This window comes from Scomber japonicus, chromosome 17 (assembly GCF_027409825.1).
Source record: "Scomber japonicus isolate fScoJap1 chromosome 17, fScoJap1.pri, whole genome shotgun sequence".
NCBI classification, from domain to species: domain Eukaryota; kingdom Metazoa; phylum Chordata; class Actinopteri; order Scombriformes; family Scombridae; genus Scomber; species Scomber japonicus.
This window is the reverse complement of record NC_070594.1, coordinates 19,744,358-19,764,326: the sequence shown is the minus strand read 5'-3', so window position 1 is coordinate 19,764,326 and position 19,969 is coordinate 19,744,358. Positions and strand designations below refer to the sequence as shown.

General features: G+C 41.6%; 1 protein-coding gene across 1 annotated transcript in view; it reads right to left on the bottom strand.

Moving 5' to 3' along the window:
- Positions 1-19,969, bottom strand: part of LOC128376785 (protein eva-1 homolog C) — a 72,379-nt gene that overhangs the window by 39,457 nt on the left and 12,953 nt on the right. The window contains exons 2-4 of the mRNA XM_053336635.1: positions 14,025-14,248; positions 11,821-11,944; positions 9,349-9,501 (exon numbers count right to left, since the gene is read on the bottom strand). Coding sequence (XP_053192610.1) covers positions 9,349-9,501; positions 11,821-11,944; positions 14,025-14,248 — 501 coding nt within the window. The remainder of the gene's footprint in view (positions 1-9,348; positions 9,502-11,820; positions 11,945-14,024; positions 14,249-19,969) is intronic.

Here is a 19,969-nt window from a genome sequence, read left to right as displayed (position 1 = left end):
AGCTGGAGCCGGTGCTGGTTCAGAGCCAGAGCCTGACTAAGCACCGGTTCTTTGCTTTTCCACCGCCAAAGCTCCAGCCCCGAGCCTCAGAACGGGTGCCAGAGCAAGCACCAACTCTTTGCTGGTCTAAAGCAAGAACCCATTACGTCAGCGGGCTAGATATTGCTGCCTCTCACTGGTGAATCATGGAAGTACTTCAAAGGCGCGCACTGGCTACGTTATATCATTAACTGTATGCGTTATATACAGTGACGTAATCTCGTGGCTCCTTGCCGTTGGAAAAGCAACAGGTTCGTAAGAGGTGCTCGGGTTAGCAGCACCAACTGAGCACTGGCTCTAGCACCAGCTCCAAACCAGCACCGGCTACAGCAGGTCCAATTGGGAGGAGACGCCTTGGAATCCCCCAGGAGGAGCTGACGAACGGTGCTGGGGAGAAGGATGTCTGGGTCACATTGCTTAGCCTGATGCCACCGCGACCCGGCCCCGGATAAGCGGCAGAAAATGGATGGATGGATGGATGAATTAGGCCTATGTTAAGTTGTTTATTCACAGACATTTTTCAGGCATTCACTGTATATTGTATACTATGTAACTACTATATAATTCTCTGATTCTTAAACTGAAATTCAACTAGTAGAAAACTTCTCTCAGCACTTCACAAAACAGATGAGCATTTTCCATTAGTCATTCTTTAATACTCAAATACATGAGTTGGTAATTACTGCATGTAGGCTACTGTTTCTCTTTTTGATAGTCCCTGCTTTTTCCAATAATTACTACCCAATAAAAAATAGCAGTTTATTTTTATATATCATTAAGACATACCAGGGCCCAAATTATTAGGATAAGATTTGAGCTTGCAGTTCTATTCACAACTGCTTCATTTGAGTCATAGTTAAATTACCAATAAGACAGAGTTATAACCTGCTATTAACAAGTTGTATATAACTGCTGTTTTCCAATACAGTATGAATGTCTCTCATCAAATCAGAATGACTGGAGACATAAGTGTTAAAGCACAAATAGTCTACATCAACTGCACATACTTATTAAAGATATTATGTTCACACTGTTCATTGGTCCCTTGCTACCTGGCCGTGGAGCCTTTGACGGACAAGTAGCTCTTTAGACACAAAAGACTACATGAGTCTCTGTCAGCTACAACAGAAAGGGACACACACACACGCATACCTGTGCACACACATTCAGGGGAAAGTAAAGGGACTTCTTATACACACTCATTCCCGTCAAGGCTTTTCTAAGCTCTCTTGGTGGTGCCTCCGTCCAGACAGACCAACATAGAAACCTTACTGGGGCCTCACATTGTCTAATGGATACCTGATCCAACATGTGTGTATGTGTATGTGTGAGTGTTTGTGTATGGACACCCGACAGAGTAATGGATGTGGCCCTCATACATCATCGCTAAGCACCCGCCAGCCTGCCAGACCCCTCTCCTCTGCTCTCATCCTCTAGGGAGCATGGATGGACAGATGAGGCTCCTCTCTTTCCTCTTTCTGCTCAGACTTCCTTCCTCTCCCACATTCATAACAACTCTACAAAGATCATTCTGACCTGCTGTGCCCCAACACTTTAGAAAGGAATCCATAAAAAAGTTTTACATGCCTGTTGTTTAACAAATGTACAGGCCAGGCAGCTAGTGACTGGCTGATATCAATATTCAGATGAAAAGATAATAATAATACAAAATGTTGGATACTGATGGTATGTGCAGAGTGTGGGGTTACATGTTAACAGTTATAACAATTTATAACATTAGCTAGAAAATGGGATAATGATGCATTATGTTTTCAATTGATTTATGGAGTTAAAACATCCCATAGCAAAAAGGTTAAAGGTACAATCAGACTGCAAATTCATTATGTGAAGCAAATAGCGAAAAAAATATAAAACATCCCTTTCTTCCTTAACATTTTAATATAAAGAATTCTGGAAAGCAAAACTGGAAAAAGGAAATGCATTGAATTTTGCAGTCCCACTGGAATCAGTATTCATTGTCATAACTCATAAACTTCACTGACACAAGGGACAGAGGTGTAAGGAGCAGCAATAAAGTCAGAAGAACCTCCTGCTGAGTCTTGTGGGAATGTGGATGGGCCTGGGTTCCACATGGATGCCTCCCAGGCCCCCCTGGTCCATCTAACCCCTAAAAACAACACAAGGAGATGAGCCTTTGAAAGTGGACACTGGGCTCTCGCAGGGTCTGTCCTGATGGGCCCCAAAGAGAGAGAGAGAGATCAGAAAAAGGTAAAGAGAACAGGTTGGTTGAACCTTGGCTCACACGTCAAGAGCCCACAACAAATTATGGCACAGGTCAAAGGGTAAATGTCCCAGTCAGGAAGTGAAAGAAGGCAATCTAATGGTCATGCATAGTGTCAACATTGGGAACTCTTTGACTCCTTCTTTATTGGATTATCGAAAGAGTCACCCTTTATTCCCTGCTACTGGTTGTGTTTGTAGAATATTTTAGCTATAAAGTGGTTGTGAAAGCAGACCAGACGATGGGACAGATTATGTGGAGTAATCTTGTAGAGAATGCGCGTCTGAATCAGTGTCTGTCAATGTGGACGCAATTCGAAGGGGCAACCGGACACCCCCCAGCTGGAGCCCACACACCGGAATTCCCAACAAGGATGCAGTGAGGTAGACGCCTGTGTGAACCAGTGAGTGAAATTGGATAACCTCAAAGGTTAGACAGTTCCCACACAACATGTGCAGATTCACTGATTGCGACTGATCATTCACAAACCTGCAATTTTAAATTGGAAAACTCTCTTAAAATAAAAGTGTTGAAGAGTAATATTGTGAATTCACTGGTAACATGATGCCTTTTGGGAAAACCAATTACCACAGTGCTTTGTCACAGAGGAGCTCATTATAGCTGCTCTTTTATAGTAGTACCCCTCTCCCCAAGTAGTTACACCTCTCTTCTAGCTTGTTTAGCCCAACTGAAAAATGTCTAAAACAAGGCTGCATCAGTTCAAAGGAGCAAAAACATATTCTAACATATATATATATATATATATATATATATAAATGTCAAATATACAGTATATTATATTCAAATATATTTAATACATGTAGTTAATATCAATATAACGAGACTGAATGAATTCAAGTCTTTTTTTAAAAATGGTGTGCTTGTGATAAGATGACATTTATAGTATTTTTATCAGAAAGAAGTAAATATAGGGATGGGTAATAGATCAAGATCACATCGATATTGTGACATGAGGCTAGATGTCATCATAGATATTCAATATTGTAATATCATGATATGGTATAAGTGTTGTCTTTTTTTAAAGGCTGCATTACAGTAGCAGTATTACAGTGATAAGGGATCATTTTCTGAACTGACCCGACTGTTCCCACTTAGTCACTGGATCCACATTAATGATGATTATTTATTAGAAATCTCATTGTGTAAATATATCCTACAATCTTGCTGCAATATGGATATCAAGCTATTTGTTAAAAAATATTGTAATATTTGTGCTAAGTAAATAAATATAATGACTTAAATACCAAAGTGAATCTAGCAGGTGACAGCATAAGAAACAAGACTGAATAGCTGCATCCAGAAGACTGAAATATCATAGCAGCATTTTTGTGAACCAAAAAACCCATAATTTATTCAATCCGTGATGGTTGTTCACACAAACTCGTGATTTTTTTTATTGGCCCTAATATTCTAAAATATATTGAATTGAATTGAATACCTTTATCGTCATTGCACGACAGTACAACAAAATTCAAGTGCTAGTTCCCTTTGTAGCAGGGGAAAACCCCATTAAAACAACAACATTCGTCCATTAAAAAAACATTAAAGACAACAGCATAATGATATAACTGACTACTTTAAATAAATAGAAATTATATAAATAGTATCTACTTGCCAAAAGCTCTTGGATGTCCCATTCTAGAGCTGTCATTATTAGAAATGTCTGTATTTTATGATTTAGAAAAAAAATACTTGAAGAAATTTATTCTCCTATTTTTATCATTCATTTTGTCCCTGTGTCTACCGGTCAAACTGCTGTATTGCTGAATCTGTGTGTATGTACCTATGTACAGATGCTGCAGTCCTCATGTGCTTTAATTTGCTCTCTCTCTCTCTCTCTCTCTCTCTCTCTCTCTCTCTCTCTGTCTCTGTCTCTCTCTTTCCCTCTCTCTCTCTTCCCAGAGGGCTCATTTGAGGCGGTGTGCCACGCTGAAAACTTCCCTCTGTGACAAGGCAGTTCACTGACAGACAGGCCCCCATTAGCTGGAGCTTTGATTCCCTGGCTGGGTGATTAGTTGAGGAGGGAGCCCACAGAGGAACGAGTTAGGCTAGACTGGACTGGGGGGGCTTTATAGATTGATAGAGACTTACAGAGAAAAGAGGGTTGTTTACTGGATATACACAGAAGGGAACAGGCATGAATAACCCCTGTTACCTCCGACCTTTACCCTCAACCACCTCCAAGCCTGTGGACCCACCCTCTACTCTCCACACACCCAGCAAGGACAGGCCTATGATTCAGAGGAAAAGGTCCACAGTCAAAAGAGGCAGCGACTGAGGAAAAGGGAGGCGTTTCCTGGACAAACACTCACTTATTCTCCTCATTTCATGATGGATCACAGAGGAAAACAGAGACCGAGGTCAGATATAGAGAGCTGCAAAGGATAAGTCCAAGGGAAAAATGGGTAAAATGGTGTGAAACTGTCAGTATTGGTGTGTATTGCTTTGCATTCATAGTATGTGTTGATGAGTTGCCCAATACCAGCAGCACCTCCATATGGCTCATCTCTTTTTGTCACATCAGTCATCTACCGTACAACTAACGTTCTGCTTGTTTGAAACCAACATCAGCACATAGCTCCGGTGTGCTGTGATGGCTGACTTTGAGTTTCGCTTGTTACATATTAAGACTGATGTAGAGTGAGTGTGTTATGGGCGCAGTGAAGAAATCTGCTGGTGGACTGTCAGATAAGTGTATAGGTCAGCGTCCTAAATAAAAACACACCCTTGAGCACATGAAGACACACGCACACAACCCTTTCCCAGAAAATTCTTTCATCAGCGTTCCATAATGATCCTCTAGGTTTTCCACCCACGCACAGCTTTCCTGGAATAGACAATGGGCGGACAAACTTGTCAAAGGCACTTATCTCCTATTCTACTCTGACTCACCGTTGTGCATATCATTTGATAGGGAGACAGCTTAAGTCATATTTGTGGTATTAAAAAGTCTTTGTATTACAGAAAAATGACACATTCAAATGCTGTAGGGTGGGTGGAGGATATGCACATCCCAAGTGCTTTCTGGAAATGTCGTTACTGAATCGCGACTGCTCACACAAACACACACACACACACACAGACACACACACACACACACACTCACATTTACAGTAAATGATTTATTCACTTTAGCAGGATCATGTTTTATAAAATATTCAAAAAATCACACAGTGTATTTTCTGCCTTCAAATGTCCAGCAGAATGCACACACGCACACACACACACACACACACACACACACACAAACACACACATGCAAACACACACATGCAAACACAGATAAATGCACGCATGTACACCCTTCAGCTGTGTTTGTAAGTTGATAGCAGGTTTTCAGAGTCAGCACTGGATACGAAAATAGTCAACCCTGTGCATGTGTGTTATCACTAGCAACATATTACTTCATATATTCAAACACCTAAATTCCAATCAGTGGTGACACTTTGTCCTAAACCTTGCATGAACCTCATATCATGAAAAACACATGCAGGGACAAAGTTTTGGTGGGGATGTTGTTTTGGAGAAGGAATAACAGTAACGACTGTGTGTTCACTGCCCGAAATCTGTCATCTACTGCTGCACACAGAGGCCTTTAACTAATCTAAGCTCGCTCATCCAGTGTAGGTTTAAACACACAGAACTGTACTTTTTTATCTAATCTGCAAAAACACATCCTGCTACTTATCTGCTCTGTGAGCATCAAAGTGGACAAGACATGCAGATAGAGTTACAATGAAGCTCCCACCCTAACAACTGGAACAGACTTCCAAAAGCCAAGTGTTAAATTTGAACAGCAGCTGTGCATGCTCGGCTTTTAAAAGGCGACTATAATCATCTGAGAAACCAACCAGTCAGTGCTTACAGTTTGAAACATCTCGCTGTGGGCCTCGTCTGAAGCACATACTCAAAAGAGAAAGTGCAGTGGCCTTCAAAAAAAAAGGGGGGGGGGGGGGGGGGGGCTAGTCTGAGACTCTGCATGCCAAGCATGGGGGGCTATTTAGATGTCAAGAGGTGTGTGTGATGGTAATGGGGCAGATGAGAGAGGAGGGCTGAGACTGGCCCCTTTGCTTTGAGGATCCTCCATCACAGCTAAGACCTGTCCAACTCCACCACTCCCACCCCACCCCAAAACCAAGGAACAAACGAGATCAAAGAGGTCCTACATTTGTGAGCACATGCCTGTGTATGCACTTGTTCTTTGTCTGTTATACCTTTCCAGGGATTTTGGATTCAACATGGAGACAGTTAACTGCTCACTACAGATCTCCACGCAGTAAAAGACAAATTTCACAAACTCAATATGGTTTGTAGATTAGAAAGGCACCTTCAGAAGATGGAGGCAAACCAGAAAGATTTGGCAGGTGGCTGCGGTTGAATTACAACCCTGGCATGAGGATAAAATGGAAATAGAACATGTACAAGAGTTGTTTTTATAAAACAGTGTACAAGCTAATTTTCTGCTGCCGTACACATTCATGTCTTCCTATCTGACACAGTGCACAGCTCACCTGGGCAGGTGCAGCCAGCTGTGTGAGTTCAGACGTTGATCTCACACCTCAGGCAGTGGTGAGCTTGCCAGGGCGCTGCGGTTTAGGAGATTACTTCAACCTATCTTGTTGGCACATTCAAACACACATTTAAAGAGACATAAAATTAAACTAGGTACAAAACAAACTTGGGCATAATGCGACTGCCAAGCCCAAGATTATTCAGGCACGCAGAGCCACAAACACACACATGCACACACACTTACACATGCGTGAGGTACCGCACAACCTCTGATGTGAGGGCAAAGACAGGAGGTAAAAACGCTTAAAGATAATTAACGGTATGTGTCTGAGCTGTCAATCATGACACCCTCACTTCCTGCTCCTGGTGACACAGGAGCCACATCAAAGACAGGGCTGACATGGGAAATCCCACTAGGGCACAGCTAGACAGTCTGGGACAGCCTGAGGAGGTTTGTGTGTAGGTGGAGTTTGTGTGTGTATGTGAGAGAGAGAGCAAAATAATACTGTATAATGCAACAAGACATGTGTAAGTTAACATACACAGGGTCAACGTGATTTGACAGTAAACAGCAAGTCTCCTCTGCTGTAATATGGCCTTTGTGCTACTGTAACAGAAGAGTCCATTTTCTATCAATGCTGAGAGAACTCGGCTACTGTATTTAATCCTGACTCTGAAACCAGATATCAGGCCAACCCTGTCTCACCGCTACACCTACCTGCATCAGGAAGACTGATGCTGGCTGAGGTTGCTTCAAAGCAGCCCTCAGTGCTCATATAGAGCACAATAACACACACAATGCTATTCTTTATATCTGTCTCTGATTACCCAGTGACTGACGCCAGTGTCAGCCTTTCGACCCTGTCCTGACACCTTTGTCATAAAGAAGGTAACACACACAAACATGCGCACACACACTTCAGGGCATATCTTTATAATTGTTTGAATTGAGAATCATGAGGAATGATATTTAGTCTTCAATTGCAGTTTCATACAGGTTTTCTAGCACACATACACACAGACACACTCAGTCACACAGACACACACACACATACACACACACATCAGTTAACTGACACCTGCTCAAGCTACTTATTTACAGGCTCAAACCTCAAGTGTCCATTCCCTTCTATATATTAACGAAACAAAAGCATTGCATACTAAAGCAAAATAAATGAGCTGCCCAGCAAAGAGGCGGAGGTCACCACAGTAGCTATGGTTATCCTAATACTTGTCATGGATCCAAGCTTAGAGTCATTAACATTCCCCTAAACAAGGGCGAGTGTACATCTGGATATCCCATACGCTCACACGTGCACATACACACACATACATACATTCTTGGAGGGAACTGAATACTGTCCCTTTTCTACGGGCCAAACTCTGCGCCTTGGATGACAGGGACATCTGATCTACATTCCACCCCAGTTCCTCTGGCAATGTGTGTGTGCATGTTTGTGTGTGTCTACCTGAGCTTTAGTGGTGGTTTTATATATCTCAGCATGCTTTTTAGAGGAGGATGAAGAGATGGTAAATGGTGATTTTATTCATAAGAGTTCAATCATTAATCAGCGGGACAGTGTGAACAGTTTTGATATCAAGGATGGGTGTGGCAGGCAAAAAATATATGTAAACTATCAAATTACCCAAACCACAAGAATATCTGAGGGCAATATCACCCAAGTTTGAAAAAAAATGAAAAAGAGATTCAGCATCTCTTTGTGGTTCTGAGATGTCCTGACGTGTAAAACTCTAAAATAAAATGTTTCGTTTTCCTCATGCTTGATGCATAATGACACCTGGTATGTCTTGGCAAGAGAACAAACCAGAGAGATTCCACTCTCACTAATCATTAATATGTATAAGAACATTAGAAGGGCAGGGAGCCTCATTTAAATATCAGGCAAACCCAAACATTTGCTTTCTCAGCTTGTGTCTCTTTCCTTTCCTGAACTGAGCCTGACTGATGCTATGAATAAAGCAAATGATACAGTCAAATAGTATTCATTTTAATATGATTATCACCCCTTGCCCAACTCCTCCCAGTGGAGGATCAGTAAATAAGACCACTACAAAACGGCATCCTAGGATCTGATAGATACATTGCTTAGGTTTTATTAGCTATGCAACTACCACTACTACTACTAACACTAAAATCCTGGATTACTAATTTGCTGTAGTAACTCAAATTGAACCATTAAAAGGTAAGAAATATCTTCACTCAAGTAATCTTTAAATCTGTTGCCAGGTATCATTTGTAGTGTTGCGCAATCAAAAAAGTCCCTGTAGCATCATAAACTGTAACATAGCTGTCAAAAATTGTTAGTTTAATTGAGTTAGTCTGAAATTGCAAGGATTTCATTTTGTAACTAGGGGGATACTTGTTATTTTTGTGAAAAATAATCACAGATCATATGTTAGCAAGATGACATATGTTCATAGCTCTAAATATAAACTCATTTGAATTGTCCAACAACAGCCTCGGCCACTCGACAGTGTTACTACCCTGGTGTGAGTGTATGAAGGTTCCTCACCGACTGACGGGGCTCTCCTGTAGTGGAGGGGACACTCCAGGGTGCCTTGTTGAGTTCGGCCAAACATGGCGGAGTAAATGGCGATCTGCATTCCACGTTTACAGCTCAGCCTCATCCTCTCCTCCTCACAGACCACCTTACTTTTATACTCGTCTGGAGAGAGGGGGAGAAAGAGGTTACAAAAGGTTACAACTGACATTAATACATGCTTGAACTAAATTGTGATTAAATGAAAACAAAATTTGGATTAAATTAAGAAATTTTTAAATGTTTAGAAGCTATTTTTCTTCTTGCAACTGGATCCCTGAGAAGCAATAATACAAATTGGGTCTTATTTTTGTATTTTTTGGCCATTATTTGTGAACTGGGGACAAGAATACAGTCTGACAGGGCAAGAAAGCATTCAAAAGCAAGCTGGCAGTTTAGTCACATTGTCCAAACCACTTAATTTGATCGTAAAACCAAAAATAAGTCCACCTGAAAAGTTGATAATCACAGTTCACTGCACAGGAAAACTGTGTCTGTGAAGTTTGTCTGACCTAGAGCTTGTTTAAAACCTGCATGATCTCATGTGTTTCTTACACAATTGGACTCATATCAAATAAAGTCCATGCATTTTCAGATCTTAACAGTTATTATTACTGATACCAGTGATTGCTAAATATTTTAAATAAAGAAACAAGTATCCTGCTTGCTTCAAATGGTAGATTTTCATTGACATGTCATGTTGTCATCTTTTAGCCTCATAAAACATCTGTTGAGCAGCTCTTAATGAAAACAGAGGCCTGACAAAAGGCTCCGTTGAGTGTAAACACACAGAGGTAGAGTTGCTCAGTGGACATGTAGAGCCATGCAAAGGCATTCCTCACACACACCCAGCCACAGTGACCTGTGACAGCCAGAGCAGCTCCACTGGCCAGCAAATAATAACACAACAGCAGCCATTTCTACATCCATGTGGGGAGTGGAACAGGAATGTAGAAAAGAGGAGAGACCAGAGAAAGAGGGGCAGGGACAGCTTGTTATATCTTTTGGTGACGGATTCACTCTAGTTCTCTCTCACTCCCTCCCTTTCTCCTTCACTTCCTCTATCCTCCATCCACCTCTCCTTTCAGAGGCAGTGACACCTGCCCGTTGCACCTCACTAACACCCCATGCGGCCTTTCTCTCTTCCCTTGAGAAGTCATTGGTTAAGTGACAGTGAACAAAGAGCTGTTGATTGGCCCCGGGGTCCGGTGGAGAAAGAAATAGTGGGGAGGGCAGGGGGATCAGTGGATTAATGCCCACTTCTGGTCACTCTAGTGTGAACTGTTGCACAGCTCAGTGCGGCTCGGCTCAGCACAGCACTGAGCCATGAATGAAGAGTAGAATCTGGGTGGGATTACTGCACTGTTTTGGCTCCCCTCCGCAGTGATACTCTTAGCTTCCTGGCTCACAGGGAGAGGGATAAAGGGCGAGGCACGCAAAGAGTTTTTTTTTCTTTTAAACAGCTCCAGGAAGACAGCAGAGTATGACTCAAACAGATACTCTTAATTCACTGTAGAATTTATGGTGGTTGGGTCATACAATTGGAGAATTTGGTTAAACCGGAAATAAAGTGAAATACTTGGGTGGGTTTTATAGGATAAGGGTGGCAATCATCTAGATTTTACCTATTGTCAACAAATCCTGTGAAAAGACCAAAACCAATAAGTAAAGCATTTTACAGCCAGTGCCTGATACTGCTTATTCCATTGTGTCATAGATCTGTTGTTGACTAAAAACTATTAAAGAGGATGCATCATGCACATTTCTGGGTCTATATTGATATTCTGGCACTCTACTGCTATATCTCTGCATGATTTACAATTCAAAAAACTGTATACTGGCCCTTCATGCAGCCCCTCAGTTCAGAATCTGACTGAAACAGGCCATTTTAGGTCCTGTCTCTTTAAGACCCCTTCTCAATGAGTCCACTCAGGTAAACAAACAATCCAAAGGGGTCATTTTTACATTTTGTACCTCAGGTTTTAGATCTTTGACTATGTTTATTGCAGACACCACAAATCATAACAGTATAAAAATATGAGAAAATTACAAATAGTATAATATTCCCCCACACATCAATGAAATAGATCATTGCATTTGGTGACATGTTTTTGAGGCCAATCCCACATACACCTTAAATAGTCAATAGTGCCCCAAATGTTTAGCTGAAAAAAGTCCCCAGCAAATGCATGCTTTCCTCGTTCAGTAATATTTGTTGAAAATACACAGACTAAAGCAAAATAAATACATCATAAAATGAGTGAGTTATAAAATAAACCTACATATTAGTGACCCATTTATACAGATTGCAAATGAAGCGACCCCACCTTGGCGTACATTTGACTGAGTGTGGAGAAGTGTGAGAAAAAGAGAGAGAATGGTCCTAGCACAGAGAGGGACAGAAATGTGTGTCACTGTCAGAATACAAGGCGATGAGGGACTTACTAGGTCTGCATTTGTACCAGACAATGAGGTATTTACTGCTGCCAGGACACTGGTCTGTCCCAAACACGCGGCTGTTGACAAGAACTTGACAGCTCCTTCTGTCTTGGCACTCGTCCAGCATTTTCTACAGAGGGAAGAGTGACAGAGAGTGGGTGAAGACCAAAAAGAGGTTTAGAGGGAGAACAATAAGCCAACGATGGTGAGACCAGTAGCAGGCAAACCTAAAACCACTTCAAACAGGCTGCTTATTACCATGGGAATATTCAGGAGAGGAGCAGGTAAAAGGATAAAACAGAATGATAGAAAGAAAGCTCTACTCTACTCATTTCCTGGCATCCTTTGACTTCTCTAGTTTCATCATCTTTGAGCCTGCTGTAACCCAGGTGAGCACATTCCAACATACTGCATTCTCTCTTACTGAATTCCCAGTCGCTAGGAGGAATTCCTGAATGGGTGCCGTTCAAAGCCTTGCCCAAATTTAACATTAAAGGAGAAGCATTAGTTGGATTGGTTGTGGTATGCAGCAGAAGGAGTTGTGGTTTGGTGCAGTACTGTATGAGGGAAATTATCTGCTTCCCCTAAAACACAACAAAAATACAGTACATGCAGTATAAATATAAACTACAGTATATTGATGCATTGGCCTTCACTGCGAGTGATTAATGTAATGTGATGGAAAGATGAAATCCAACAATTAAATTATCCTGTTAACAAGATGTCAGTGTATCTGTGGTCCAAAAATGATTGACAATGCATACATTAGCAGCATAGTTACACTGGGTGGCATCTTCATTCATCACCATAACTGTGGGTGCTTTCCTTTTGTGCTTTGGTCCAATAAATATTGTCCTACTGCTGTAAATACTCACCATCACAACAAAACCACAGCTGAAAATAGTCCCCATCAAATGCACTCTTTACTACACTTTAGGTTATATTTGCTGAAGACTACAGTGCCCAGTTTCAGCCAATCATTTAGCCTTTTTTAAATAAAAGTATATACAAATGACATGTGAAATTGTACCAATTAGCTTGGGGCTGTGTTGAGAAACGGATTTCCACATTGTGTTGGGTTTTGTTATTTTTTAATGGGATTTGTTAACAATGACAAAAATATAGAAACATATCAGACTAATTCTTTATGTCAAACATAACCAAGTTGGTTTCCTATGTCATTAAAGAAATACAATGATTGCAGCTTGATGGAAAAGGAGCAACCTTCACTTCCCACCAGGCTACACACTGAGAATCCACGGGAAGTACCGCAATGCTGGACACTGCTTAGTAATTGACATTTAGATGATTAATCCAATTAGACTACTGAAATGGAAAAAAATATTGACCACAACTTTTATAATTGATTGATGGTTTAAATTGAGCTACAATGGCACTGGTTACAACTTCTCAGGTATGAGAATGTGCTGTTTTTCTACATTTTTACAGATGTAAGAATAAAATATCTAAAAAAAACAACAACACACGAACAAACAAGCAGTCTATTAGTGGTCGCCTGATGGGATACCCTTAAATAAGTTTTATATGGAGATATTTATTCCAGTACACCATCAAAACCAAGGGGCATGAACAGGTGGTAAAAGCACATTTGTCAGGGTTGTACTGATGTGGATGGCACAGCAGTCAGTCATTCTCTCACTTCAACACAATGCACTCTCTGTGTCTGTGCATTCATGGCTGTCCTGTATATTATGGACACGGCGGGTGTCGGACTCTAGAAGGCAGGGGCACTAAGAATAAACCAAACAACTGAATGAATACTGAACAGGATGTGTTTGTGTGTGTTTGTGTTGGTGTTGCAAAGTGGGCCTTCTAGTCCAGCCGTATCCCAATTTAGGAGAGGATGCTAAGGCAAAGACCCCATGAAATCGCTTTGTGTCATGGGAACATACAAGACTGCTTCCTCTTTAGAGAGTGTAATTTGCCGGAAAACATCCTCACAAAGCATTACATAATCAGTGGTCCTCCGAATTTTAACCCTTGGCCAATTTTACCATTTTACGGGACACTTTCTCTCAAGAGGATTTTCAGCTCCAAAGAGAGGCTGTGTATGTGGATGAGGAGTAGAGAGACGAGAGGACCGAATGCCAGGATGAGATCCAGGTCTGGGGCACATGGCATACACTGGAGAGGACTGTGAATTGTAGAAAAGTAACTGAAATTGAATTAGGGATCAGAGATGTATTTACCTGTAGTGCAGTGGACACAGAACAATATCGGTCATCCTCCTGAGCGTTATAAGAACTTAAGAGGGCCTGGTAGGTCTGAGGGCACTGTTGGGGGTCAGAAGCACCTTTCCTTCCATAGAAAGCGGATTGGACGGTGATGGTGGTGCGGGGTGGGCAGCGGACAGACAGGAAGTCTCCGTCACAGGCCTGCTCGGTATAGTTCTTTAAGACTTTGGACAGATAACCTATAAGACAGAAAAAAACAAAGAGGCTGTTACTTTGTTTAACCAATTCTGAATGCATAAAACACTGATGACTGCTCGAGTGTAAGCTATGATTGAGTTAGCTGTTAGTGTGAGCATATGGAGCCTATGCCTGTAGAACAGACTCTTATATTTGATATTAAAATATACATGCCTTTTAATGTTTTACCACAATGCATACCTACAGTGGTTACATGATATTGTCCATATAACTGCCACAAAATGTGCCACTTTTCAGGCTCAAACTTGTATTAGTTAGTTTACTAGTTATTACGCTTGCTTGTAACCACGTTTACTTGCACCAGACACCCAGCTGGTATTAGGACTGTCAACAGACCCGTTACGTAAACCATCTAATAGAACAAGCACAGAGTGAACTTTCATTTAACCTTGGAGGCTGCTTCAAATGAAATAAAAGCTCTTTTTCTTTTAAAAGACTGAAGTCTCTCAGTGAGCTCTACTATCCCATTAAGAGTCTTTGAGAGCTGCCAGTCAGCCTGTCAGTCACACAGGAGAACTGAACCCATCACAAAGCCACCATTAACATTCCAGCCTGTGAGGAGGAAAACACAGATAAAGGAGAGAGCTGATCCCCTGGCCACCGTCATATAATGTCTTTCTGGACTTATCTAGACCATTTAGTGTCTGGCTCTGGGTGATACAAAGGATGGTTCATCAAGTATTTTGTTGGAGCTTAAATTTTCCAATTGCGTCATTGTTCATTCAAAAATATGTCTAATATAATATTTATTATTGGTGATATAAGTGTTAAACTTGTGACAGTATTTGTACAGTCAGGTAGAAAAAAATACTACAGGTCTTTACTTTTTAAACCACTGAAAACAACTTCCAAAATGAGTTTAAGCTTCCTGCTTAAGTGCTCTGCAAACACATTTACAAAGAGTCAACACACACGCACGCTCACACACACTCACAAAGTGAACACACTGTGATTCAATTACCTTTATTTGGTTAGTGTTTGGTTGGGAAGAGGAAATAACATTGAAACGGTGTTCTCTAACACACATGCTTTGGCACAAAACACACACACATTGTCCCCTTATCACCATGGCCACAGTTAAAACGAGGAAGGGAAACAAGAGACATTCTCAGGCTTGGAAAGGTCAGCCTCTCTCTAAATAGAGATGGTTATTAAACCACCATTGCTCAAAGCACCCATAATACCAGCTTTCCACCTGTGGCTGGCTAGTGAAAATGGAAAACAGGTGCAAATGCGATACTTTATTAAGTGTATTTTGAGTTTATTATGCTGAAGAATGGGAGCTAGAAAGCAACCAAAGCAATTCTGTCTTAATATTACCGCTCAGATTTATACACAAATTCTTAGTAACATCACTACCTACAACACATTTATTTCTTTTATCAGAATGAATCTTGGAACACTTATGTAACTGGCTAGATTGTGGGCTGCACTAAAAATGATAAAAGCTTAAATAAGTTGTAATATTATGAACATCTTTAGATTTTAATGACAGTTTCTCTTAATGTTTGTGGTCCAAATGAACCTGAATATGTTGATTAAGAAGCTATTTGAGCTATTTAACCTTTTCTAAAGCTTTGTGCAACATTGTTCTTATGGCGTCACAATTGCTATTTTCTTTTTTTAAATTTGTGCAGGTTAATAGTTTCTCTCTCTCCCCACAGTAATCTCCCGTTCACACACACACACAGGTCCGCTTTGCCTGCCACATTCCACAGAGTTTGAGAGGGAACTTGGCATTCCCCCTGGCAGCGAGACCACACACACACACATACACACACGCACGCATACAAAAACGTCAACACAAACAACGTGGTAGGAACAAGCCCTCGCTGCTTGCTCTTGAAGCCAGGGTGTGTGGTGGTGGTGTAACAGTATCACATTATTAGGGCTGGTTCTTGGCAAGGCGCCAGTGCCATGAGAGACCACGAGTTTGCACAGCCCTCCGGTTAGCCCAGTCTTGGGTACAGTGGGGGAAACCATAGAAACGGGCGAGGTTGTGAAGGGGGTGGAAACAGAGAGGACTGAAGATAGATGATTGAAACTGCGCAGGCCACTTGGAAGAGGAGGTTCTTGAGAGGTGGAGGGCGGGTCACGCAGCAGAGAGTAGAGAGGTATCCTTGAGTCACAGTTTGAGCGCCACACACACACTAATACGCCTTCCTCCTCCACCCTACAAACTATTGGTAAAAGGCAAACAGATTATCTCACACAAACCCTCAGGTGCTTTCTAAAGAATCCATTTCTCCATTTCGCTATCCCACCCTCCTCCCACTCTCTCTCTCTCCTCCTCAGGATCGTCACTATTGTTTGCTTCACGCTACCTGTTGACTGAAGTCTCCTTTCAAGGCCAATAAATGAGGCGGGGTTAAGGCACCTGTGTAAACCGCCCAGCCAATGACAGGTGTCCCTCAGAGGCAGAAGGCTGAACAATGCTGGAGGAACACCCTGGCGTCTCTCCTCTTGGTTTCTTTTCATGTGGGCCCAGACTCCTTCCTTAACTAGCTCTCTGCCCTTTCCCTTAACAAAAGCGGCACACTATTATGTCTGCTGTTTGTTTATTCAGCTATGAAAAGACAGGAGGTTGCGGTCGAGATGCAGTCCGTGTAGAAACAGGCTGGATTGAAAGGTGTGTAAGGTCCATTTAATCTCAGCGCAAGCAGCAAAGGGATTTGTTATAAACATAGACACAGACAACTGCACCTGCCTTTTGTATGTCTCACCTTGTCATATGATGTGACTTAAGCTGTCAGTGTCCACCTTATGGTCATAAGTAGGTTTTCAGCCAATCATGAAAGCAAGAAATAAGAGGCCCATGTAATTATTAGCTCCTCATTTGCAGTCATGTGATGACCTTAAAGTCTGACCCAGCAATGTAGGGGGGTCAGGTATGGTGGAGATTAGTGACGGGCCACTGTGTTGTGTCAACATGACACAGAAAGGGCCCTGCTGGAGAAGGATTTCCTCCCTGGGAATCACTGATTAGATAAGACCTTGTTGCAGGTCACATACCGACGCTAATTTACAGCACAGTGTGACTTATTATGCTAAGAAATGTTTATCCATAACTACTAAATACAGCCTCCTCCAGCTTGAGCCCCTGCTACAATATTACCTGTCTTTTCTTTCAGATCATGCTAAGGAGAAAGCTCTAACTAAATCTTCTCATCAAGCTCAGGTGTTCTATGTCTGCTTTGCATGAGTACAACAGGTATTTCTGACATGAACTGAGGGCAGGTTGGAGGACAAGAAAGGAGAGGGGAGTGAGTGTGGTTTGACTCCAGAGTCAGTTCAGGGCTTTCCCCTGATTTTGAAAGATGCCGCCTCCTCCTATTGGCCTGGCCATGAGAAAGAACAATGCACTGCCACTGCTACATGAAGTATTAGTGACGTGTGATAATAGTGCAGGCTGTGTTGCTGATTATGCAGTTGCTTTCTAATTTAACTCACTTTTTATGTTGCTTGAGGAGTGATGTTTGCAAAGCCTCTTGCATTGAGCAAGAATGTATAATATTGCAGAATATTAGAAGATTATAGCTAAGCTTAATGCCACAAAAGTGCTTGTTTATACTGCAGTTTAAAGATATTCAAAAGTCTGTATGAATGAGAGTCAAAAGCGTAATCTCTTTAAATAAATCATGCCAATATAATAAAGATATATATCAGTAACAACACCTCAAAATGCATTCCATATAAACTAAGTAGCCAAGACGCTCTTGGAAGCTACAAAATCAAAGGCTGCATATTGCGTTTCATCTTGGTACATTAGGTATTTAGGCATTTACAGCTTCATGACTTTATTGGTGTTATTTTAAGCAAATTATAGCCATCAAACCATCAAATGTTCAAAGATGCAGAGCTGCAGGCCTGCTGTCGGAGAAGGAATTCCCTTTAAGTGGTTATTACTGGGAAGAGCGGAGGTTTCCCCTCAAAGACGCAGGCCACACTCTGGAAGCACTCTCGAGAAGGCTGGGCCCTTGATGAAATGTGGTGGAGATGAAGAAGGGAAGAAGCCAATGATGAAAAACAGAGATGGATGACAGAGAAAATAGAGAGGTAGATTAAGACATACTAAACGCAAAGAGCAATAAATTCTTTAAGAAAATGTTGTGAGGGTGGTGGTTTTATATGAAGGAGAAGAGAAAAAGAATGGGGTTGGAAATAGGCAGCGTACTGGCCATGAGAAGAGAGCAGATCTTTTACAAGCAAAGCCGCTGCATACAGGATGTGGCGGCAAAGGTCCACCGGCCAGAGCTGGTGGCTTTAGGTCCTGTAGTAATTACTTTTCTCCACAGACCACAGAGGCAGCACAAGGGCCTGGAGCACAACGTGACATACAGATAAAACAACCAAGCCCCCTGGTTCTAAATCACATGTGGTCAAAACTCTGCGCTCACCTCTCGAACATATGATACATGAGCTGAATGCGACAGGTTGATGAAGTGTGCCTGCACCAAATGAGACCTCAAACATGAGGTGAAATAGGAGCCAAAGTTCACATGGACACCACAAAGCGCACGCTGCTGCACAACGGACATCAAACGGAGAGCTACGAATAACTGATGCTATAAACATGCCACAGTGCAGTCCTTACTTCTAAGCCATTCCGATTTCAATCTAAAAGAAATGCATTCCTAAAGTACATTGCATTCCTCTGCTTACATTAATCTTCCCACTATCGTCACGTTTTGGATTAGCCTACTTTTTTGTTAATCACACTTTGAGGCAGAGAAAGAGAGCATATATTTTTTCTTGAGCATGAACAGTTAAATTTGAAATACTGTAAATGGGTAGCTCGGTGTGAGATCTTTCAAGTGCTGCATGTGTGCTTTGAGAGACCATCTAAGATTGTGTGCATGAATCTTAAGAAACATGCACAAGCTTGCTATTCTGCAGTAGACCTTGTAACAATATGATGGACTGTGTGATCTGAAGTTGTGACGATCCATCATTCCTTAGGCTTACCTCAACAAATACAGTACGTACTGTACCAAAAATGTCTTCCATCTTCAGCTGTAAATGTCAGCATGCACAGTAAAAATGGAGTAAGAACAAACAGTTGAAGATATCTAATAGCTTAGCAACTGTGATGAGTTATTTTATGTTTTTGAGTTGGTGATCCGGCTGGCTAGAGGCTGCGTTGTATTGACAGTACAGTAATGGGTGGCATATGACGGCTGAGTGAGGTGCAAACTTCCAAGAATACTTACTGAACACGTTAACATACTGTATACACATTTACTGAATGGGTGAGGGGTTGTCAGCTGAGGGGGCTTACTCACATGAGGTTGGTCCCCTGGATTTAACCCCAAGCATTGGTTTTGCTCTCTGATATAACACTAAAAAGAACCCCATTGAGGACCCTGACCTTAATAACACAACTTTAAATCCTATTCCTGAGTATCCTCCCCTGCTCCACAGAATAAGACTTCACTTAAGACTGCTCAAACAACAGCTAATGAAATTGGGGATAGCATGACAGAAATAGAAGAAGAAACCTGTAGGGGAGAGGATGGAGAGGATGGAAAAAATATGAGGGCTCTACTTTTATACTTATAATATGATGTATTTTATTATGACATTCAACTCTGGGTGTTTGTGTGTGTTTCTTTCAGGCAATAGTGGTGAAACTGACTTGTCACTTTGTTGTAAAAACCTGTGCAAATTCATAGTGCCAAAACCATGCCCAGGTAGATACACAT